Here is a 22,279-nt window from a genome sequence, read left to right as displayed (position 1 = left end):
ACAAGGGAGCAATGGACAACAAGCTGCCAGTGGTCAGAGAGGGGCCTGCCTGAGTCCCACGAACTGAGCCGTCTGGGAGCTGTCTTTAGGAGCCTGAGAACATTCGGCGGCTGGTTTGATCCAGGGAACACCCGGAGACAGGGACTTGGACTCCAGGGAACCAGAGACTTAACTTGAGAGTCAGACCTCCCAGGACCACCGCCCTTCTCGCGTCTCCGATCCCACTTCCCCGACTCAGCGCCACGCGCACGCGCTCCGCGCAAAGCACTCGAGCTACCCCGACCACGGAGCTACGTCCCGCTCAGATGTAGCAACGAATCTCTGGAGACGCTGCTTCCTGACGCCCTGCCGGGACGCAAGTCATTCATCTTTGACAAGTGATTCTCCGGGGCTTCTGACAGCCGGTCCGGCCCGGAGTCTCAGGACGAGGCCAGGCTCTGACCGCTGGACCTGGAGCACCCCGCGAGCACGCTCAGGGACGCGCTACCCGCCCGCGGACAACTCCGCGCCGCCGTGTCCAGCTGTCCACGCCGGGAGGCGGGCGAGCTCCGGCGCGCCACGCGCTGCTCCCGCCAGGCACTGGAGCTCGAGGCCCGAGCACTGGGCGGGGCCGCGGCCTCCCGCGCTCCCCATCTGCCCGAGGCCGTGTGCCCGCGTCCGCGCCCACGCCGGGCTCCGGGGCCGCGCGCGGCGATTGGGCGGTGGGCGTGACGTCACCGCGCCGGGGCTCGCCGCGGTTGCGGAGCTGGCCGCCGCCCTCGCGCCGCTCGAGGAGCGGGAGCGGGAGGCGAGCGGAGCGGGCGCGCGCCCGGCTCCTTAACACCCGCGCTCGGGACCACTGCCTGCCCCGCGCGTCCCGCCGTCCGTCGCCCGCCGCTCTCCGCCCTCCGCGCGCGACCCCGGCGCGGATTTGAAAAGCCCGGTCCGCGGGCGCCTAGAGGCGGCAGCCAATCAGCGGAGCGCACTTTTCCCGCGGCTTCTGGGGGCGGCGGCGGCCCCGGCGGCGGCGGCGGCGGGCGGGAGGCGCGGGGGCGGGGTCGGCGCCGCGCGCGGAGAGCCTCGGCCTGGCCGCGCTGCGCCCGCCGCTGCCGCCGCCGCCGCCCCCTCCCGCCGCCCTGCCCTCCGCGGCCTCGCGTCCGCCGCCGCCGCCGCCGCTGGACAGCTACTGCCGGACAGCCGCCGGAGGATGCGACGCAGTGCAGGTCACTGGGGCCGCCGGCCAACCGCCGCGGGAACTAACCGCTGGCCGGGGAAGGGAGGCCGGGCGGTCGAGGCCCGAGGGCTGAGGGGGCGGCCTGAGGGGCTGTGGGCCGGGCAGCGCGGGCAGGCCGGAGGTGGACGCACGGCCTGAGGCGAGGGCGGAGGATCTGGAGGCTGGGAGGACTCGGCCTGAAGCGTCGGCCGGACGCGCACGACCGGCGACGGCTAACGGGGCGGCGGGCGCGCGGCCATGTTGGGCCCGTTGGCCGGGGCTGCACCTGTGCCGGGCCGGCGGGCGGCCGCCTTTGTTCCCGCGGCGCCGGGCGGGACGAGCGGGCCTTTGTGCGGCGCGGGGCGCGGGGCCGGGAGGCGCGGTGGGAGGGGCGGCCGGGTGGACCAAGAGGCGCTTTTTGTGTGCGGAAGCGTCCGACGTTGACATTCGGGGCGCCGGCCGTTGGTCAGTGCGGCGCCGCGGTCGCCGGCCCTTGCGTGGCCTCGCAGGTGGAGACGAGGCTGGCTGGACCCGCGGACCCGCCCGGGGCTGTGGCCGCGCCTCATGGGGCGCGCTCCCTCGCTCGGGATGCAGCTCACAGCCTAGAAGGCGCAGGGCGCGGCGAGCCGGACCGTGCCGACCGAGCGGCTGCCGACTGCCTTGGTTTAAATCTCTAAATCTCGGCATTTAAAGGATGCTTGGGTTTGACTTTCGGTGAGAAGAAAATGGATGAGGATATTGCTTAGGACCCGTTGCAACACTGAGCTTTTCTCCCTTCTCAGCTCAGGACGAGGTTTGACATTGACGACGAAACGGTATGAAATCGGATGTTCTGACAGGAATCATTTCCAGGTAGATAATTGGGGTGTGCGTGTGTTATAACGGACCCCGTAAGGAGACCAGTCCGATACCGATCGAGTTCAGAACTAGGGGAGAGAAGTGCCTGAGTACTGCCAGCCTACTCACAGACTTTGAAGGCCTTGGCTTTTAAAGGCATTAAATTTCAAGATTGTGCATGGATTATATCCTATTCCATGTATTTGAAATAAGATCATCACTACAGAAAAGTTTATGAAACATTTCAGGAAGCTGAGACTTTGAACTCCTACCTTTCCCATGTTTTAAATTGTGGTTACATATTTAAGTCGATGTATATATATACACACACACATATGTATACACATATACGTATGCACACACACATATATACACACGTGCATATATATATATATGTATATGCACAGTTACTAAAAGTAGCACGGAGGGAGAAAGTCCTGTAAACACTGGTTTTTCTGTGTGTTCTCCTATTCCCCAGACCTAGAGTTCAAATCTTAACTGCTGGCCAGGGACGAATAAGGTCCATGCCGTATACACTATTACTTTGAGTCATTTCCTTTTCTTTCCTTCCATTTTCTCTTCTGCCCAGCGGCCTTCATTTTTGGGTTAATGGCTTGTAGTATGTGGACTTAATATTTGCTTGTGAATTTGTGTACGTTTTTGTGAATGACTCTTAACATATTTAGAACAAAAATCCCCCCATTTTGGCCTCTGATTATAAGGGTCAACATTTCATTTTAAAGAGTATTTAGATAATTAACTTAATTTCGAAATATTAATGGACAATTCTTATGTCTCCACAGATGGGATGTGTTCATTTTAATGTTATAAACTATCATAACTTGAAGTTTGTGGAGACATACAGAGAAAAACAGTCGGACTACAAGTGAGATTACTAAGTTGTTTTACACAGCCAAGCTGTATGGGGCTGTTAAGCCACTGTCTGCAGAACTGTGAGGAACCAAAAGAAGACTTAAGTCAGAACTGCAGAATGAGTCAGGCGTTAGAGACCCTGTGGGTTACTTGAGGGAGGAGTCTAGCTTTTCATCTATTCAGGCATCCTTTCCAAGAAGTACTCAGGCTTTAAAAAGGTTTACTCACATGGCAGAATGTGAACTAATTAGTTACTTCCTTTTTTACAGTTTTGACAATTCAGTGTAAAACGTGAATGTAGGTGGAATTAGACTAAGAAGTGCTGGTGAGAAGATAGTTAAATATGCCCTATATGAGCTGTAAAATTGAGTCTCCTTACCAAGTAATTGCACGTGTAAAAAACTGCTAAAATAATCTGAAGAATATAATTTGAATATATTATTCTTTTTAATTTAGCAAGTAACTTTTTTGCTGAATTACAACTTGGTAACAAGTGGTGAGAATTGAAAGTAGATTAGAGACATGGTCTTGATAAGTAGTTATGGCTGGCCTAAAACTTGCTATGTAGACTAGGATAGCCTTGAACTTGGAACAGTCTTTGTGTACTGAAATTACAGGCATGAAATGTCCAGGTATTGTGTATATGTGTTGTAGGCTGAGCCCTTGACCCTTAGACAAGCTCTCAACCACTGAGCTACATTTTTATAAATATTTTTTTTTGAGGAGATAAGTATCTTGGTTCCCTGACTGCACTCTCCTCTTTCTCCACAGTCAGTAAAATCAGAGTCTCTCTCTTCCCAAATTTGTGGTGTTCTGTCCTCACTCAGGGTCTTCGTGCAGGTTGTTTGGCATGGGCCACTGATTGTTGTCACTTTCGTAGTACAACACACAGCCTTTAATAACCTCACCTTTTGGATAAGTTCTTGGATATGGGACTCTTGTTAGTCTTGGACTCCCTGGTTTCTGCTTTCAACTTTTCATGTCAGAAATTCAGTTAAACTACTAAGTAGGCATATGGCTTAGGGTAAGCAACCCATTTAATGTTAGTATATAACCTCTTTGCCTTTCTTTAAGTCATATTGGAGTAGAAAAGTTCCAGAAAGCTGAATATGGAAGAGAAAGAATTGAGCTGAGGTCCCCCTTCAAGTACATCTTAGCTTGAGTTTCATCCTGGAAGCCAAGCCCTGCGGTTCCTACCTGTTTTGTTTGGAAGGCTCTTGTAGGTAGACTACTTCTTGGGGCTTCCCTTATTTTTATCTGGTCTCTCTTCTAGCTAAATAATTAACAAATAAATAAATAAATAAATATTTTAGCTAACGAGGCCAGCCTCTGTTTGCTAGTTTTTGCTCATCATGCTAAATGGAGATAAGTTTTTGAAACATTGCAAGTATGTAAGTGCAGTAAATGACAACAAGAAGCAAGAGTTTCTGTTTTCTTGTTGATTTCTCTGTATCACTGAGTTAGGAAAAAAAGGACATAAAATGTAAAACTATAAAAAGCAAAAGGAGTCACTTATGCAACTAGATTAGGCTCAGTTTGCCTATCAGTATGGTTTGTTAGTTTCTCTGGAAATTGTTATTTATAGTGAATATTGTGGGAGACAAGAGATTTAATATTAATCCCTGGAGATCTGACACACCTCTTCTGGTTTTCTCTGGCACCAGACATGCATATGATGTATATACATACTTGGAGGCAAAAGGCTTATCCACATAGAATAATAAATCTTAAAAAATTTTAATTAAAAAGATTTATGTATGTGTTTGTGTGACTGTAGACTGGGTGTGTTTGCTGCTCTGGAACTGGAGTTAGAGGTGGTTGTGAGCCTCCTAACATGGATTTTGGGAAGCAAACTTGGGTGTTTGGGAAGAACTGCAAGTGCTCTTAACACTATTTCTCTGGCTTCCATTTGTCGTGTGTGTGTGTGTGTGTGTGTGTGTGTGTGTGTGCGCGTGCGCGCGCGCGCACGCGCACAAGTAGAGGTCAGAAAACAGTTTTCAGAAGTTCTCCTTCCACTGTGGGTTCTAGGTTTGAACTCAGGGCACCAGGCTTGCACTTTTTTTTTTTTTTTATTTGCTTAGACATCTTGTCAGCCCCATCCCATCTCTTTTTGCCATGTTTCTTCTTGGTTAATTTTTATTCCTGTTTCCTACCTTGTATGCATACTCTGCCATGTGTGCATGAGTTTTTTTCTATTAAATTCCTTCACTATATCTTAGCTTGAGCCTCATGCTGGAAGCCTGTTTTAGAAGCAGCCTGTTTGGAAAGGCTCTTGTAGGTAAGATTTTAGTATTTGTATATTCCCTTATCTTATTATCTGGTCTCTTACTATCATCTGTTCTAGCTATACCTCTTGCCTGCCCTAAACCCTAATCCTGCTGTACCTCAGAATACTATTTGTTCTCTCTGTAGTGTTTTACAAACATCTGTGTCACTTGATTTTTATCCTCAGAGGCTTTTGCTCAAACTTCTTAGGCACTATTGCTGACTACTAGTTTACTCCCTTGATGCTGGGTGTGGTTGCTCATTCTTTTAATCCCAGCTCCCAGGAGGCAAAGGTAGGAGAATCTCTGAGATCAAGACCATCCTAGCCTACTTAGTGAGCTCTAGATCAGCCAGGACTACATAGTGAGACCCTGTCTCAAAAAGCAAACAGACTTAACTTGTCTGGCATTCCCTTCAGTCTTAGCATTTTTTTTTTCTCTCTCTCTCCCTGGTTTTTTGAGACAGGGTTTCTCTGTAGCTTTAGAGCCTGTCATGGAACTTGCTTTGTAGACCAGGCTGGCCTCTAACTCACAGAGATCCACCTGCTTCTGCCTCCGAAGTGTTGGGATTAAAGGTGTGCGCCACCTCTACCTAGCCCTTGTGTGATATCTTAAAGTGATGTGGATGAAAGGGTTGTGTGAATGTAATTACTTGTCTTGGTATGTGAGAAGAAAGGAGAGCAAGGGCTGGTAGCAGAGGTCAGTGAGGAGGTCTGTAGACCAGGACTAGAGTAGAGCACTAGACATAAGATGGGAGTAGGAAGAAAGCACAGATGCAAGAGTACAAGCTGATGTGTATGTGTTTTTAAGTTACTTATTTGTGTGTGCCCTTATGTGCTCATGCCACGATTCATATGTCACCATGCCATGGTGTGCATGTAGAGGTTAGAGGATGGCTAGCAGTTGTCTCTGTCTACTATGTGGAATGCAGGAACCAGACTCGGGTTGTCAGGCTTGGTGACAAACACCTTTACCTCTTGAGCTGTATCTTGGATCCCTGATGTACTTTTGAAAGGCTGGAAAGGTAAAAAGGAAAAGTGGCCAGATATTACGGTAATTATAGTATGAAAATTGGTTAGTATTGGCCCATTTTTACCTTGCTGTAAACCAGTCAGACTGAAGAAGGGCCTAGTTTGTGGCCTACCTTTGTTCTTTCTGAAAGGAGGCTTTGATCTTTTTGTTTTGGAAAGTACCCTAGATCCCTCCTAGTGTTCCCAGGGTAATCAGAAGAATCTTTAGGTCTGGAGGGGATTCCCTTTATTCCTGGACCATCATCTAGTTAGTCCCTTGTTGTTTCAAGATTGCAGGGTCGGGCTGTCCATCTCTCTTTAAAAAAAGCTTGATTTATTTCTTGAACTTCAGTGGTATTTTTACTTTTTATTTATTAGATTTTTTTTGTTTGTTTTTCGAGAAAGGGTTTTTCTGTAGCTTTGGAGCCTGTCCTGGAACTAGCTCTTGTAGACCAGGCTGCCCTTGAACTCACAGAGATCCGCCTGCCTCTGCCTCTCGAGTGCTGGGTTAAAGGTGTGTGCCACCACCACCTGGCTTATTTATTAGATTTTATTTATGTGTATGGGTGTTTATTTCATTGTATGTTTGTACATGGGTCATGTATGTGTCTGGCACCCACAGAGATCAAAAGAAGTCATTGGATCCCTGGGACTAGAGAGAGTTATTGTTTGCAAGCTACCATGTTGGTGCTGGAAATAACCCAGATTCTCTGCAAGAGCAGCAAGTCTCTTAACTGCTGAGCCATCTTTCAAGCCCCCTGCAGTAGTTTTGAATGGCTCAGATCTTGTCTCTGGAAAGCCTGCTTTCACTGGTGTTTCATATTTGGAACTGAAGCCCAGATATACCAGATGTACTTGTGCCAAACTTGTTATGGTTGTGTTAGGCCTCCAGCATATTGTCCAGGTTTCCGTATTCTTTTAAAACAGTTCTTCAAGGGAAGGATCCTATCTGGTAGCACCTGGATATAGAAGGGACTCAGTTAACAATTGGAGGCCTGTTTGGGGGTATTTTCCTAAGGATTTTTATTTCATATGATTGTAGAGGTTTAGGGTTTTTTCCCCCAATTAGTAATAGAGGTTTGGCTGGGTGCGGCGGCACATGCCTTTAGGCCCAGCACATGGGATGCAGCAGCAGATGGATGGATCTCTGAGTTCGAGGTCAGCCTGATCTATAAAAATTGAGTTCCATGACAGTCAGGACTGTTACATGGAGAAATTTTGTTACAAAAAAGTAAAAAAGAAAATGAGAAAGAAAGAAAGAAAAAGAAATAGGTTGTATTGCTTCCTTTTAAAGATTTGAAGTTAGAAGTTTATGTCATCTATGTGGAGCTTTGTTCTATGCAGCTTAAAAAACCCCTTTTATTTGTGTGTGTGTGTGTGTGTGTGTGTGTGTGTGTGTGTGTGTGAGAGAGAGAGAGAGAGAGAGAGAGAGAGAGAGAGAGAGAGAGAGAGAGAGGCTTTTGGTTTGATCAGTTGTACAATTTTAAGGATCTTGGCCCCTCTGCACAGCTTTTGAGTTGCAAATCTTTTTTTTCCCCTTCTTCTTTTTGAAACAGGGTTTCTCTGTGTAGTTCTGGCTGTCCTGGAACTCTACACCAGGCTGGTTTGTAACTCAGGGATCTGCCTGTCCCTGTCTCAGTGATGTTCCCACGATGCTTTTTTTTTTTAATATTGTTTTAAACTTTACTTTAGTATTTTATGTCTGTGAGTGTTTTGCTTGTATGTATATAGATAAACCAAGTGTGCCTGGTGTCCAAAACTGTCAGAATAGGGCATTGAATGCCCTGGGATGGAATTTAACCTAGTTGTGAGCTACAATGTAGGTGCTAGGATAGAACCTGAGTCATTTGTAAGACTCTTGACCACTGAACCAAGTCTCCACCCCTGCAAAATCTTTACCTCACCTTAACTAAAATATCACAGCAGGAAATCTCAAAGATGTTAGTTAAATAACTTGCCCCAAATAACTATGCTTTATGTGATAAAGATTTTGCAGGACCTGGAAAATTACTGTTCTGCTGCTTTAGAATTTTTTTGTTTTTTTGTTTCTCTGTGTAGTCCTGGCTGTCCTGTAACTCGCTTTGTAGACCAGGCTAGCCTCGAACTCACAGAGGTCCGCCTGCCTCTGCCTCCCAGGTGCTGGGATTAAAGGCATGCGCCACCACCACCTGGCCAGAACTGAGATAAGTCCTGTGACTAATAAGCCAGAACCCTTGACCATGAAGTTTAATGGCCCATGAGAGAACTAAACAGGCGGGAAAAAAAGACAAAAGATTTTGTTTTTTAAAACCTGTGGGATAGTCATGGGGAAAAATATCAACCCCAAATTTGATGAAATATCCACTTTTAAAAACTGATAAAACTACTGAAGAAAGAGAGGAACATTTTAAATTGTGCCATAGTACTGCCATTGGCAGAAGTTAAGGACACAGGAAACCTCAAGACTAGCAACCTGTTATCTTCTACAGGGAAAGACAGGAGAGGACTGTAGATGACAAGGGGTCAGAATTACACTGACAATGTGTAGGGCTTATTTGCGTCTGTGTCTGGTCAAATATATGACTAAATACCATTTATATTTGAGGAAATTAGACATTAGAGTGCTGAGTACTGAGGATATAGCTCCGTAATAGAGCTAAAGGCCCTGGGTTCAGTTTCTTATCACCCCAAATAAAAAGAATTTGGAACAATGTCTAGATTTGTTACTAAGAAAAAAATGTTAAAAAATTCTGTTAAGTGTTATAAGCAACACAAGAATGTCTAATTTTAAAACATGCACACAAACATTTACTAACAATGATTTGCAATCTGGGATTTATTTCACACTCTTAACAGGAGACAGGGTGAGTATGTGGTTAGATCAGAAGTGAATGATAGTATGAGTATGCAGGTTCTGCCTGCTCTGCCCATTTTATGTATTATTCAGAATTCCCAGAACAAAAAAGTAACTCTTGAAGGAAAGAGCTGGGTACATCTAGAGAGGTTATACTGTTGGTATCAGGAAAAACTTCCTCATGGGTTTATTTGGAGCAGAGCTAGAAGTGGTCTGGGGTGTCAGCTCAGTAGAGGGTAAGTATGCATATTCAGGAGGGAGAAAAAAAGCATGGTATGACTAGAGTAGATAGTGAGGCAGGAGAGAATCTGGGCAGATGTATGAAATGTTAAGAAGTATCTTTTAGCTGTTGGTATCTTTATCCTGAGACAATGTTAGGTTCCAGTGGTGTTTTAAGGGAGTTAGGTTATGTGTGCAACATAAATTTATGTGCTTTGGAAAGTCTTTTGTTTTGAAACAGTTTCTCTGTGTAGCCCTGGCTGTCCTGGAATTGACTCTGTAGACCAGGCTGGCCTCAAACCTACAGAGATCCCTGCCTCTACTTCTTAAGTGCTGGGAATTAAAGGTGTGAACCACTACCAGGTTAGAAAACCGTTTTTTTTTTTTTTCTTTAATTGTCTCTCAAAATTTTTATTTATTTATTTATTTATTTAATTTATATATGGTTTTCAAAACAGGGTTTCTCTGTGTAGCCTTAGGCTGTTCTAGAATTCATTTTGTAGACAAGGCTGTCCTCAAACTCGAGAGATTCACCTGTCTCTGCCTCCCAAGTGCGGGGGTATTGAGGACATGCACCACCATGCTTGGCTTGGAATGCCTATTTAGAGGGCTCTGGATGGAGGTGATGGGAGGAATATTTTGTTTGGTTTTTGGGTTTTAGAGACAGGGTCTCTTACTGTGTAGCCCTTGCTATCTTGAAACTTACTGTGTAGACTAGGCTAGCCTCAAACTCACAGACAGCCTCCTGTTTTCTGCCTCTCGAGTGCTGGGATTAAAGACACATGCCACCATGCTGGATGCCACCATAAAAAGAGTACTTATAAATAATCAGTTTACAGTAACCATGTCTGTTCAGGTTAGACACTTGCCAATTTTCTCTGCTTTGTGTGTCTGTTTGAACACCTCATCTCTTTGAAATTTGATGTGGCTGTGTGATTTGGTTTGGTTAGTGAAAAGTGGCATATTAGGAGCTAGAGAGATTGATTAGCAGTTAAGAGTATTGGCTGCTCTTCCAGAGCACCCAGGTTTAATCCCTAGCACCCACACGCTTACTGTAACTCTACTCCATGAGGAACTGATGTCCTCTTCTGTACTTTATGGGCACTCCATGGGTATGGTGCACAAACATGCAGGGAAAATACCCATACATGTAAACATGTAAAAATAAATTAAATAAAGGAAGAGTAGTGTGTGTGTATATGTATGTTTGTATTTATATCTATAGTTTTTTGAATGTATATTGTTCCCTCTATGGAAGCCAGAGGTTACCTTGTAGGAGTGAGTTCCTTTTACCATGTGAGTTCTGGGGATTGAACTCAGGTCATCAGATTTAGTGAGACACGTTTTATCTTGCCAGCCCTGCATATGACTTCTAAGTGAAAGGGTTGTTTGTTTGATTTTTAAACATTTCTTTGATCCCATGAGGAAAATCACAGTCTCACAAGTGCACATGAGTTCATGCATGTGTACATGTTGTGTGTGTGTGTGTGTGTGTGTGTGTATGTGTGGTTGACTTTGATTGTCTTTCTTGATCAGTTTTTATATTAATTGAAAACAGTTTTTACATTTATTTATTCTCTGTGTATGAGTGTTTGATTACATGTTTGACTGTGCATCACACTCATCCAGTGTCGATGGAGGCCAGAAGAAGGCATTGAATCTCTTAGAACTGAAATTAAATCCCTCACCACTGGAGTTGTGCGACACCATGTGGGTTCTGGGAACCAATCCTGGCTTTTTTGTAGGAACAAAGTGTTCTTCTTAACTATGTAGCATCTCTCTAGACTCACTGCCTCTTTTTTGAGAGAGAGTCTCTTTGTAATCTGGGTTGTCCTGGAACTTGCTGCCCTCCAACTTGCAGAGATATGCCTACCTCTACTTCCCAAGGCCTATCCTGGACTTTACCTTAATTTTTGAGTGTTTCTTACTGTTTTTGGTTGGCCAGTGAACCTCAAAGGGTCCTCCTATCTTCCCTCCCTGATGTTAGACTTATTGGCACACACCATCACACCTCTCCTTTAAAGTAAATGTTGGGGATCTGATCTCAGGTCCTCATGCTTGCAAAGCAAGTACTTTACCAAATGAATTTATCTTACATGCTTGTTTGAGTGAAAGTTTAAAAAAATGTTTTATCATTTTCCCATTTTTTTCTGTTTCTTACTTGAAATAATGGTGTGTACCATGAACAAGAAAGAATCCTTTAGTGTGAGCCACATAACAAATGGTTTTGGGGCTGGAGAGATGGCTCAGCAGTTGTTCCAAAGGTCTTGGGTTCAACTCCCAGCACTTATAGAGTGGCTCACAACCATCCATTTGAAATCTGTTGCCCTCTTCTCGTCTGCAGGCATACATGCAGGCAGAACACTGTATGCTTAATAAATAAACAAACAAATCTTTTTAAAAAATGGTTTTGGGTCTGCTGCTATACCATAACCTATATCTCTGGTTCTCAAAGTCTTGTCCCCAATCTGACAGTGTTAATCTGCTCAATAATTCGTTAGAAATTCAAATTCCTTGGTTCCATCCTAGACCCACTGAATCATGGGCTCCTGCCTGTCATCTGTGATCTAGCAAGTCCTTACTATAGTTCTGACACCTAGGAGTTTGTTGATTGATAAACTAGTTAGATTACAATGTTAGACCTGGTAAGAGATAGTGATGATGATTGGTTAGTGTTGTAACTAGAATATGGAGAAATGGGGTTTAAGTAGGCAAAACTTTTATCTTTTGGTTTCCTTGAGACAGCCTTGCTGTCCGTCCGTCCGTCCGTCCGTCCGTCCATCCATCCATCCATCCATCCATCCATCCATCCATCCATCCATCCATCTATCTATCTATCTATCTATCTATCTATCTATCTATCTTCTGGAATTCACTATGTAGACCAAACTGGCCTTGAACTCACAGAGATCCTCTTGCTTCTGCATCATAAGTACTGGGACTAAAGACATGACGTGACTCAAAAATTTTTTTGTTTAATTTATGTATATGAGTTTTTGTCTGCATGTATGCTCTTGGTGAGGACCCAGTTTTGGTTTCCAGCACCCATATAGCAGCTCACAACTGTCTGTAACTCTGTTCCACCTTTTTTCTGGATTCTAAGTATTAAATTTAGGAGGCAGGTTGTTTCATTGTTGATTGTTAATCACTTTATCTGCTGAGTCTCAGTCTCCAGTAATTCTTATTTCTTCTTTTAAAATCTTAAGAGATTTAAAAGAAATCCTGCTTCTTAGAGATCTATGGAACATGGGATCTAGGACATACTAGGTAAGAGTTCTCTCACTGATCCAGCCTAACTTATTCTTTTGGATTCTTAGTGATAAAGACTTCATCTTTCAAGTTCTGAAGTTTCAACATTGATCTGGGGGGCTATTATATTTATCTTTCTCTGAGCATAGGAAGCTCTTAATCTGAATGCCAGATTTTCTTTATTGGTCACCCCTTTGAAAATTGCCTTTCTCTCATTCTTCCCTAGCTTCCTAGAACTTTCTTTGGGATGTAAGCTCCTTGAAAGCAGTCTTTGTCTACTTCCAATGGTGTATATATGTGGGGTTACATATACATGATAAAAATTAGCATTTTGGGCCGGGCAGTGGTGGTGCATGCCTTTAATCCCAGCACTCGGGAGACAGAGATAGGTGGATCTCTGTGAGTTCGAGGCCAGCCTGGTCTATAAGAGCTAGTTCCAGGACAGGCTCCAAAGCAACACAGAGAAATCCTGTCTCAAACCCCCCAAAAAAATTTTAAAAAATAGCATTTTGACCATTTAAATGTGTACATGTGGGTTTGGGGGATGCAGCGCAGTGGTAGAACATTATTTACTTAGTATGTATAAGGTCCTGGCTTCAATCCTCAGCAATGTTTAAAAAAAGAAAAAGAGAAAAAAAAAAAACCCAAATCTTAAAAAGCCAGGTGGGATCTCTGTGAGTACAGAGTCATCTTGGACTACATACTTAGTTAGGAAGATCCTGACTCCAAAAAAAAGTATTTTTTTGTGATAATCATAATTACTTTGTTTTAATTTTTATAAATTATTTCAGTTAGAATCTAACTCTTGGTGTAAATCTGTCTGCTTCCACCTCCCAAAGGCCAGCTTCAGGATTAAAGGCCTGTACCACTATTTCTGGCTCTCAACTTGAACTTAAAAAAAAAAAAAAGATTTATTATACCTCCTTCTGTATTCAAAGATGTGTCCGTAGGCCTATGTCAAGATCAAAGGATAACTTTGTGAAATTAGTTCTCTCATTCCATCTTTTCTTGAATTTTGAGGATTGAATTCATCTTCTCAGTCCTGCAAATACTTGACTGGCTGAGCTATTTCTACCCTCCCCAAAGCATTTCTTGCATGCCTGCTGCTAACAACTTTTTAGTTTGTATTTCTCTCAGTGCGTTTGGTCATTATTCTTTTTTTTTTTTTTGATTTTCGAGACAGGGTTTCTCCGTAGCTTTTTGGTTCCTTTCCTGGAACTAGCTCTTGTAGACCAGGTTGGCCTCGAACTCACAGAGATCTTCCTGCCTCTGCCTCCCGAGTGCTGGGATTAAAGGCGTGCGCCACCACCGCCCAGCTGGTCATTATTCTTGAAGGATATTTTTTATATGTAAAATTGACAGTTTTTCTTACAATACTTATACACTGCCTTCTGGCCTTTCTTTTTTTTAATTAAAATTTTTTGTGGGGCCTGGAAAAATGGTTCAGTAGTTAAGAGCACTGGCTGCACTTCCAAAGGACCCAGGTTCCACATGGCAGCTCGCAACTGTCTGTAACTACAGTTCCAGGGGATCCTACACCCTCACACAGACATACATGGAGGCAGAATACCAATGCACATAAAAAAATAAAATGAAAATAAGTATGTGTATAGGTGTTTTGTCTGCATGTCTGTCTCTGTAACGTATTCCCAGTGCCCAAGAAGTCCAGTAGGGGATATCGGAAGGTTGTGAGACTCCATGTGGGTGTTAGGAATTGAACCTTGGGTCCTTTGGAGGAGCAGTCAATGTGCTTAATCATCTCTCCAGCTTCTGGCCTTGGTTTCTGATAAGTCATCATCTATGTTACTGTTTGTAGTTGTACTTTTCTTTTGGACCACCAGGTCACAAATAACTACATGGACATTAATGAAAGCTTGGTTTTAGCTTAGGCTTTTCTCCAACTAGTTTTTATAACATAAATTAACCTGTTTCTATTAATCTACTTTTTGTCACATGGCTCAGTTACCTTTCCTGTACTGTATGTCCAACCTTTTCAGTGCCTCCTTGGCATCTCTTGGACACCTAGGTTCATCTCTCTGCCGAGAGGTCCAGCCTATTCTCTCCTGTCTACCTATTGGTCATTCAGCTTTTTATTAAACTAATCAGAAGGTGCCTTGGCAAAGACACATCTTCATATTATACAAAAATACTATACAAAAATACTATCCCACAACAACTGTTTTGTATTTGAAAGGATATTTGAATTTTTTCTTGCTGTAGATTGAGTCTAGATAGAGCTGTATACATGCTAGACAAACACTCCACTAGTGAGCTATATCACCCAGTCAATGATATATCTATTCATTACTTTTTTCCCACAGCTTGGTGACATTGTATTCTCCCCTCCTAATTTTTTTCCTGTTTTGTTGTTGTTTGTTAGCTTATTTATTTTTGTGTTTTGAGACAGGGATTCTTTGTGTAATAGTCTTGACTGTCCTGGAACTCACTCTGTAGACCAGGCTGGTCTTGAACTCGCAGAGATTCACCTGCCTCTGATGCTGGGATTAAAGACATGCGCCAGCACTGGTCAGCATTTTTTTTTTTTTCTGCTTTTAAAGTTTGAGTATTTTAACCTATTTTCAGTGTTTTTGACTTCTGTTTTCTCCCATGTGCTTTAATTTTTTGTTTTGTTTTGTTTTTGAGATAGGGTTTCTCTTTGTAGTTCAGGTTGACCTTTGAAACTATAGACCATAGAGCTGAAGAGGTCACTCAGTGGTTAAAAGTGAGCATTGTTCTTCCTGAGAATCTGAATTGAGTTCAGCACTCTTGTCAGGCAACTATAAGCTAACTGATAACTCTAGCTCCAGGGGATCTGACACCATCTGGCCTCTGCAAGCTCATGATGCTTGTGCATGTGGGTGTTTTTATTTTGAAACAGAGTATCACTTAAGTTAACTAGGCAGGTACCGAATGTATTCTGTAGCCCAGAAAGGTCCTGAACTCATCATCCTAACTCAACCCCCAGTGTAGTTCAGATTATAATCCTACTCTGATATGGCAACATATGGTCTTTTTAAATAATGTCTGCTTCACTGTTTTAATTTTTAATTAATTTTAAATTAATTAAGTGTGTATGGCTATTTTGCTTGTTTATTTGTGTATCACAAATATTCCCTGCGAAGGCCAGAAAGGGTGTCAGATCCTTCCACTGGAGTGGAAGGTGGTTGTGAGCCACCATGGAGTTACGGGAACTGAAACTGGGTCCTCTTCAAGAGCTGTTAAATGCTCTTAAACTGCTGAGCCAGCTCTCTAGCCTACAAATTAAATTCTTAAGTTGGGCATCCTGCCATATTGGTTGTTGATGATAGTGATATACCTGAACTTTGTTCTCCTGACTCAATTGTATTTTCCCTTTTACAAATGATTTGTCTTTTCAGTTATATTATTTGTGATATTAAATTGTCATCTGTAGCCTAAATTATTATATACAACATCATAAATTACCTCAAAAGATAAAACAATAAAATCCAATTTCAACAAAGCTATATAGATATTGGCACATATATCTTAGCTTTAAATGTAATATGTTTCTTTTTTTTTCCCTTTTATTTTTTTTCTCTTTAAACACTGTAGAGTTCTAAGAACCAAAGCATCTGGGCTGGATGGAATTTAGCATCAGAAAAAACTCTCTTTCTGTTCAGAAAGTTGTAAAGTGCATGAAGATGAAGCAAGCACCAGAAATCCTTGGCAGTGCAAATGGGAAGACTCAGAACTGTGAAGTGAATCATGAATGTTCTGTTTTCCTCAGCAAAGCTCCACTTTCTAACAGCCTACAGGAGGGGGTCATGCAGAAATTTAATGGTCATGATGCACTTCCCTTTCTTCCAGCAGAGAAGTTGAAAGATCTTACTTCATGTGTGTTTAATGGAGAACCTGGTGCTCATGATGCTAAATTGTGTTTCGAGTCCCAGGAAGTGAAAGGAATTGGGACACCACCCAATACTACCCCTATTAAAAATGGCTCTCCAGAAATTAAACTGAAAATCACAAAAACATACATGAATGGAAAACCTCTCTTTGAATCTTCAATTTGTGGTGACAGTGCTGCTGATATGTCTCAGTCAGAAGAAAATGGACAAAAATCGGATAAGACTAGGAGGAATAGGAAGAGGAACATAAAATATGACTCTTTATTGGAGCAGGGCCTTGTGGAAGCAGCTTTAGTGTCCAAGATCCCAAGTCCTGCAGATAAAAAGGTATGTGTGAAGGATTCTTTTGGGTTATGTGACAATAAATGGTGAGCTTGAGACCCATGTGCCATACCTTAAAAAGTATGATGAAAAATGGAAGGGATGGGTAACAACCCTGGCGCTGGCAGTTACTGTCTTTTGCCTTGGTCCTGTGCAGGTACTGATTGAGGCTTGGCTCTTGGTTGGTTGTTGGGCTTCCAAATACCTGGAGATTATTACCATCTTTAGATACCATAGCCACTAGTTTTGCTGCTTGAGAGGCCTAGTTGGGTTTACCATTCAGGATTAAAATGGAAAAAAAAAAAAAGGAAAGAAAGCAAGCCAGGTGTAGTGGTCCAAACTTTTAATTCTACCCCCTAGGAGACAGAGAGAGGTGGATCTCTGAGTTCAAGACCAGTCAGGGTTACATATTAAGACCTTGTCTAAAAAACCAAGAACAATTATTTCTGAATCTAGGTTTGTCACTTTTCATGACCTTGCTAGTACTGTTCCTATGGGTTCTATCTCCCAGGTGTTCTAGACCAGCTAGTCAGCGGAGATACATTAGACTTAAGTAGATGCTGTACAGTGAATGACAGAGCAGAGCTGTGTTATACAGAGGTGCTCGTGTCATGTTTTCTGCATACAACACTGTCTACTTAGTGGTCTCCTCAGTCAAATGGTTCAGCAGTTGACTGCCTCCTTGACAATTGGACTATGTCGCACATCCTATTCTTGGTTTTTACTGCAGAGCCCAATACTTTGTATATAAGTGGGCATGTGCTGGTTAATCCATGAGAGACTGAGGAGGATAAGTCCTGACTTCAAGTGGAAAAACATGTGGTTCTTATTCTGTTAGATGGTTTGTGTCACCAGTGTCCTAAAAATGACCTTCAGGGTCATCCTAATGCTTGAGTGAATATAGATGATCATATAAGACAGCTAAGTGACATTGGCCTTGGTGCAAAGAAATAGGGACACCAAAGCAGATTCTTAACTCATCCAGGCTGTTGGCCTGGAGGGTACTAGGTATTTGTTGACGTTCAGTTACAACAGTGGTAACACTGGGAAAACTCAGAGCAGGTAAATTGAAGTTCATAATTTATAATTGTGGACATCATGACAGTTGAAATATTTAGTTTCAAATTGTAGTTGTGAGGGCTGGAGAGATGGCTCAGTGGTTAAGAGCATTGCCTGCTCTTCCAAAGGTCCTGAGTTCAATTCCCGGCAACCACATGGTGGCTCACAACCATCTGTAATGAGATCTGGCGCCTTCTTCTGGCCTGCAGACATACACACAGACAGAATACTGTATACATAATAAATAAATATTTTAAAAAAATTGTAGTTGTGAAATTTTGTTAAATAAAGAACAGTTGAAATTTCCTTGAAATCCTTAAATCTACGAAGTACTTTCAGGGTTTAAAGACAGTGGTTTTGACCATCTATTCTACTCTTGCTAATGTAATTCCAAAGGCAGATCTGTGTTCTTCCTTTTTTTGGAGGGGCGGGGAACATGATCTCACTATGTAGCCCTTGCCTGGAACTCATAGATGTCAGCTTCCTAAATGCTGGGATTTGGGATTAAGGGTATGTACCACCATGCCCATCCCAAAGGTAAATGTTTTAAAAGACCAGTATAACAATCTGGGCTGATTTAGAGTGTTTTGGATATGCCTATAGATGTGCTTAACCTTATACTTTCACAGTTCTTTGAAGAGGCCTCTGAATGTTGTCACAGACCAGGCTTTTATTCCTAGTTCTGCCACTTGATTTGGTTAAAATTACTGTCTACTTACACAGTGAGGTAATACTGAGATGCTGTACAATCATTTGAGTACTAATATCTCATGGAAGAATAATCTGATTCTCCAGTAGTCTCCAGTACCATGCTTACAAATCTGTAACAGGCGGTGAGATTTGAGAGTAATTATACAGCAGGAGCAGGACCTACAGTGTCTTGGAAGAATTTCCCTAAAAGGATGTTCAGTTTACCCATGTTCCAGAGATTGAGAAACTGAGTTTAGTTGAGCTTTGAGCACTCAAAACACATGCTCACACATGGGTCCAGAGCACTTGTCTTTAATTAGTGGGGCTAGGACCCCTGCTTTAGCACAGGAGATTGATATGTTGATTGAGACACATATTCTCAAAGACCATCTAACAGATACATGCGTGGTCAGAGTAAGGGGCAGTATGTTTTGAGAGTTTTTTAATAAAGCACACCTGCCATGTGTCCAGCTTTGTGATAATCCTTGAGATGAGAATGAGGGAAAGCAGTTGTGAGAAGTGATTGATATTAAAGATGAAACCTTAAATATATTAAGGGGGGGGCATTCTCTGAAGGTTGAATTCGAGGCCTTAAGCATGAAGACAGATGCTCTTCCAGTCCTCTCCATACATTTTTTTGAACCTTTAATTTACTTCTGATTTTAAACCTCTGATTAATACTTGTTCTTTATAGATAGAAGACTGAATTTAAGGTAAGTTACTGAATGTTAATATTTGTCTTTTGTTGTTCACTTTTCAGATTCCAGTTAAGAAGGAGTCCTGTCCAAGTACTGGCAGAGACAGCCTCTTGTTGAAATACAATGTGGGTGATTTGGTGTGGTCCAAAGTGTCAGGTTACCCTTGGTGGCCTTGCATGGTTTCTGCTGATCCACTCCTTCACAGCCATACTAAGCTTAAAGGTACTAAATATTGACTCTTTTTTTTCCATATTCCTCTTCTACACCAAACCTTTCTAATTTGCATGTTTTTCCTTCTTTGCTAAGTGACCTTACTGGCTACTTTTGCATCTTTGCCAAAGGTGGGTGATTGGTTCTGATGTGACACTTTTATTTCCTATGTATAGTCTTTATCTGATTGAATTAGTACTAACAGGGAAACAAGTGTTGAAGAAAAATTTTTTAGATTTATTTATGTATGAGTGTTTTGCCTTTTTTTTTTTTTTTTTAGTTTTTTTCTTGTTTTTCTTTTCATTTGTTGTTGTTGTTTGTTTGTTTTCGTTTTTTCCAGACAGAGTTTCTCTGTGTAACAGTTCTGGTTGTCTTGGAACTCGCTATGTAGATCAGGCTGGCCTCAAACTGACATCTGCCTGCCTCTGCCTCCTGAGTGCTGGGATTAAAGGTGTGTACACCACTATTGCCTGGTGTGTTTTGTCTTGTATGTACATGAACCACATGTATAACTGATGCACATAGAAGTCAGAAGGTATTGGCTGTCCTGAAACTGGAGTTGTGGATGGTACCACATAGGTACTAAGAACTGAATCCACATCTTCTGTAAGAACGAGTGCTCTAAACTACTGAGCCATCTATCTCTAGCTGGGGAAACAGTCTTTACCGCTGTATTAGCTTCCAAGTTTTATGACAAAAATTACTACTTAAATATACAGTGATTGGTTATTTGTAGACTATTATTTTATGACATGTTTGAATTACAAAAATCTCCATTTATTTCATTAGACTTGGGAAGGGGTAAAAGTTAGAAATGATAATCTTTGACTTAGAAAACTTGAATAGATAAATTTGCTCATGAAATAGTTAAGTAATATATTTAAATTGTATTGTTATTGATACAAAGCAAATACTTAAAAATAATTTAGCACATAAGTATGTTAATTGCATAAGAACAGATTTGAGAGGAAAAGTAACAAAGGATTTTGCAGTTTGAGTGGGTTTGGTTTTTGTTTGTTTTAGACTTGGTCTGTGTAGCTCAAGCTGGCCTTGTACTTATGATCTTTCTGCTTCAGCTTCTGGTGCTGGGATGTGTGGTACTATGCCCCACCAAGGTCTAAATCATAACCTCAAGCATGTTGATGCCTATCTTTTGTCCTTTGAACCTCTATGGTCTTTTATTCATGTGACTTTCTCTATGCTTTATTCTTATTTTGTACATAGCTGGCCTTGCTTGCATTTAGAGCTTTTCTTTGTTCTCAGATTTAGCTCTGAGGAAGTCTTGTGTCTTGTAGAATTGACTGTGAGTCCATAAATGCCTACTGTCAACTCAAGAGCTCAGTAGGCTCCACAGAATCTGGAGAGTGTCTGGGCATAACTCTCTCTAGCTCAGAGGGCCAGGGGTCACACTGTGGACTATCTTGATGAACAGTGATGAGAGAAGAAAGCACGGTCCACAATTGGACTCCTGGATGTTTAAAGGGGACAGGCTCTCTTAAGTATATGTATGGGCAGGGGTCAGTGATGAGCATCTTCATACAAATTGTGATTCATGAATACTGGATTTTCAAAAGAAAAGATTACTAATTAGTGATGCTGAATAACTGGCTAATTATGTGGTAAAATAGAATATTAGGGCTGGTGAGATGGCTCAGCAGATAAAGTACTTTCCCAGTAATCTTTTCTTTTTTTGCCTAGTAATCTTGATGATCTGAGTTTGTTTTCTGGAACTCAGGGTAGAAGGACAATAACTCATTTTGTCCTGGAAAGTTATGTTCTCGTTCTCTCTCTCTCCATCTCCCTCTTCCTCTCCCCTCCCTCCTGGAACTCAAGGTAGAAGGACAACAACCCATGTTGTCCTGGAAAGTTATGTGTTCTCTCTCTCTCTCACTCACTCACTCACTCACACACACACACACACACACAATAAAAATTTAAAAATATTTAGAGTAGAACATCAACTTACCATATGTTAAAGTAAGTTTCTTTGATAAAATTAAATATTTACTTTTTCTGTTTCTTTGTTTTGTTTGGAAAAAGGTTTTCTCTGTGTAGATTTAGCTGTCCTAGAACTTGCTCTGTAGATCTGACCTCAAGATCAGAGATCTACCTGTCTCTGTCCCCTGAATGCCATGTGCCATCACTAACTACTTTTATTATCTTAATTATGTGCATTTTGTGTGTGGGGGTGTGTATGTGAAAATATGTGCACATGAGTGCAGGATTCTAGGAGGCCAGAGGCCTAGGATCCCCTTTCAGACAGTTGTGAGCTACTATGTGGGTGCTAGGAATTGAATTTGGGTCCTCTAGAAGAAAAGCAAGCACTCTTTAACTGCTGAGCCATCTCTTCAGCTCCCAAATAATTTTTTTTTCAAGACAGGGTTACTCTGTGTAACGGCCCTGGCTGCCTTTGAACTCAACAGAGATCCTCCTGCCTCTGCCTCCCAGGTGCCAAGATTAAAGGTGTGTGTCACCACCGCCTGGCCCAAATAAAATTCTTACAGGTTAAAGATACTCATAAAAAAGAAAAGTGTGTCAAGTCCAAGTGGATTAAAGACCTCAATATCAGTCTGAACACACTGAACCTGATAGAAGAGAAAGTGGGAAGTACTCTACAACAAGTGGGCACAGGAGATCACTTCCTACGAATAACCTCAGCAGCACAGACAGTAAGGGCCTCATTGAATAAATGGAACCTCCTGAGACTGAGAAGCTTCTGTAAAGCAAAGGACACTGTCGCTAAGACAGAAAGGCAACCCACTGACTGGGAGAAAATCTTCACCAATCCCGCAACTAACAAAGGTCTGATCTCCACAATATATAAAGAACTCAAGAAACTAGACCGTAAAAGGCTAATCAACCCAATTATAAAATGGGGCACCGAGCTGAACAGAGATCTCTCAACAGAAGAAGTTCAAATGGCCAAAAGACACCTAAGGTCATGCTCAACTTCCT

General features: G+C 42.5%; 1 protein-coding gene across 4 annotated transcripts in view; it reads left to right on the top strand.

The window, feature by feature from the left end:
• The first annotated feature begins 743 nt into the window (after positions 1-743).
• Positions 744-22,279, top strand: part of Nsd2 (nuclear receptor binding SET domain protein 2) — a 71,344-nt gene continuing 49,808 nt past the window's right edge. Inside the window, exons 1-4 of one of the 4 annotated variants that reach the window (XM_050140792.1) lie at positions 744-1,202; positions 1,975-2,044; positions 16,051-16,673; positions 19,177-19,336. In XM_050140792.1, the coding sequence (XP_049996749.1) occupies positions 16,080-16,673; positions 19,177-19,336 (754 nt within the window). In that variant the 5' untranslated portion in view covers positions 744-1,202; positions 1,975-2,044; positions 16,051-16,079. The remainder of the gene's footprint in view (positions 1,203-1,974; positions 2,045-16,050; positions 16,674-19,176; positions 19,337-22,279) is intronic. The other 3 variants (XM_050140791.1, XM_050140789.1, XM_050140790.1) reach the window with 3 other exon arrangements.

The sequence above is a fragment of the Alexandromys fortis genome, unplaced genomic scaffold, assembly GCF_014885135.2.
Source record: "Alexandromys fortis isolate MF-2015 unplaced genomic scaffold, M_Fortis_MF-2015_v1.1 scaffold_7, whole genome shotgun sequence".
Taxonomy (NCBI): Eukaryota; Metazoa; Chordata; class Mammalia; order Rodentia; family Cricetidae; genus Alexandromys; species Alexandromys fortis.
This window is presented reverse-complemented; position numbering and strand designations above follow the sequence as displayed.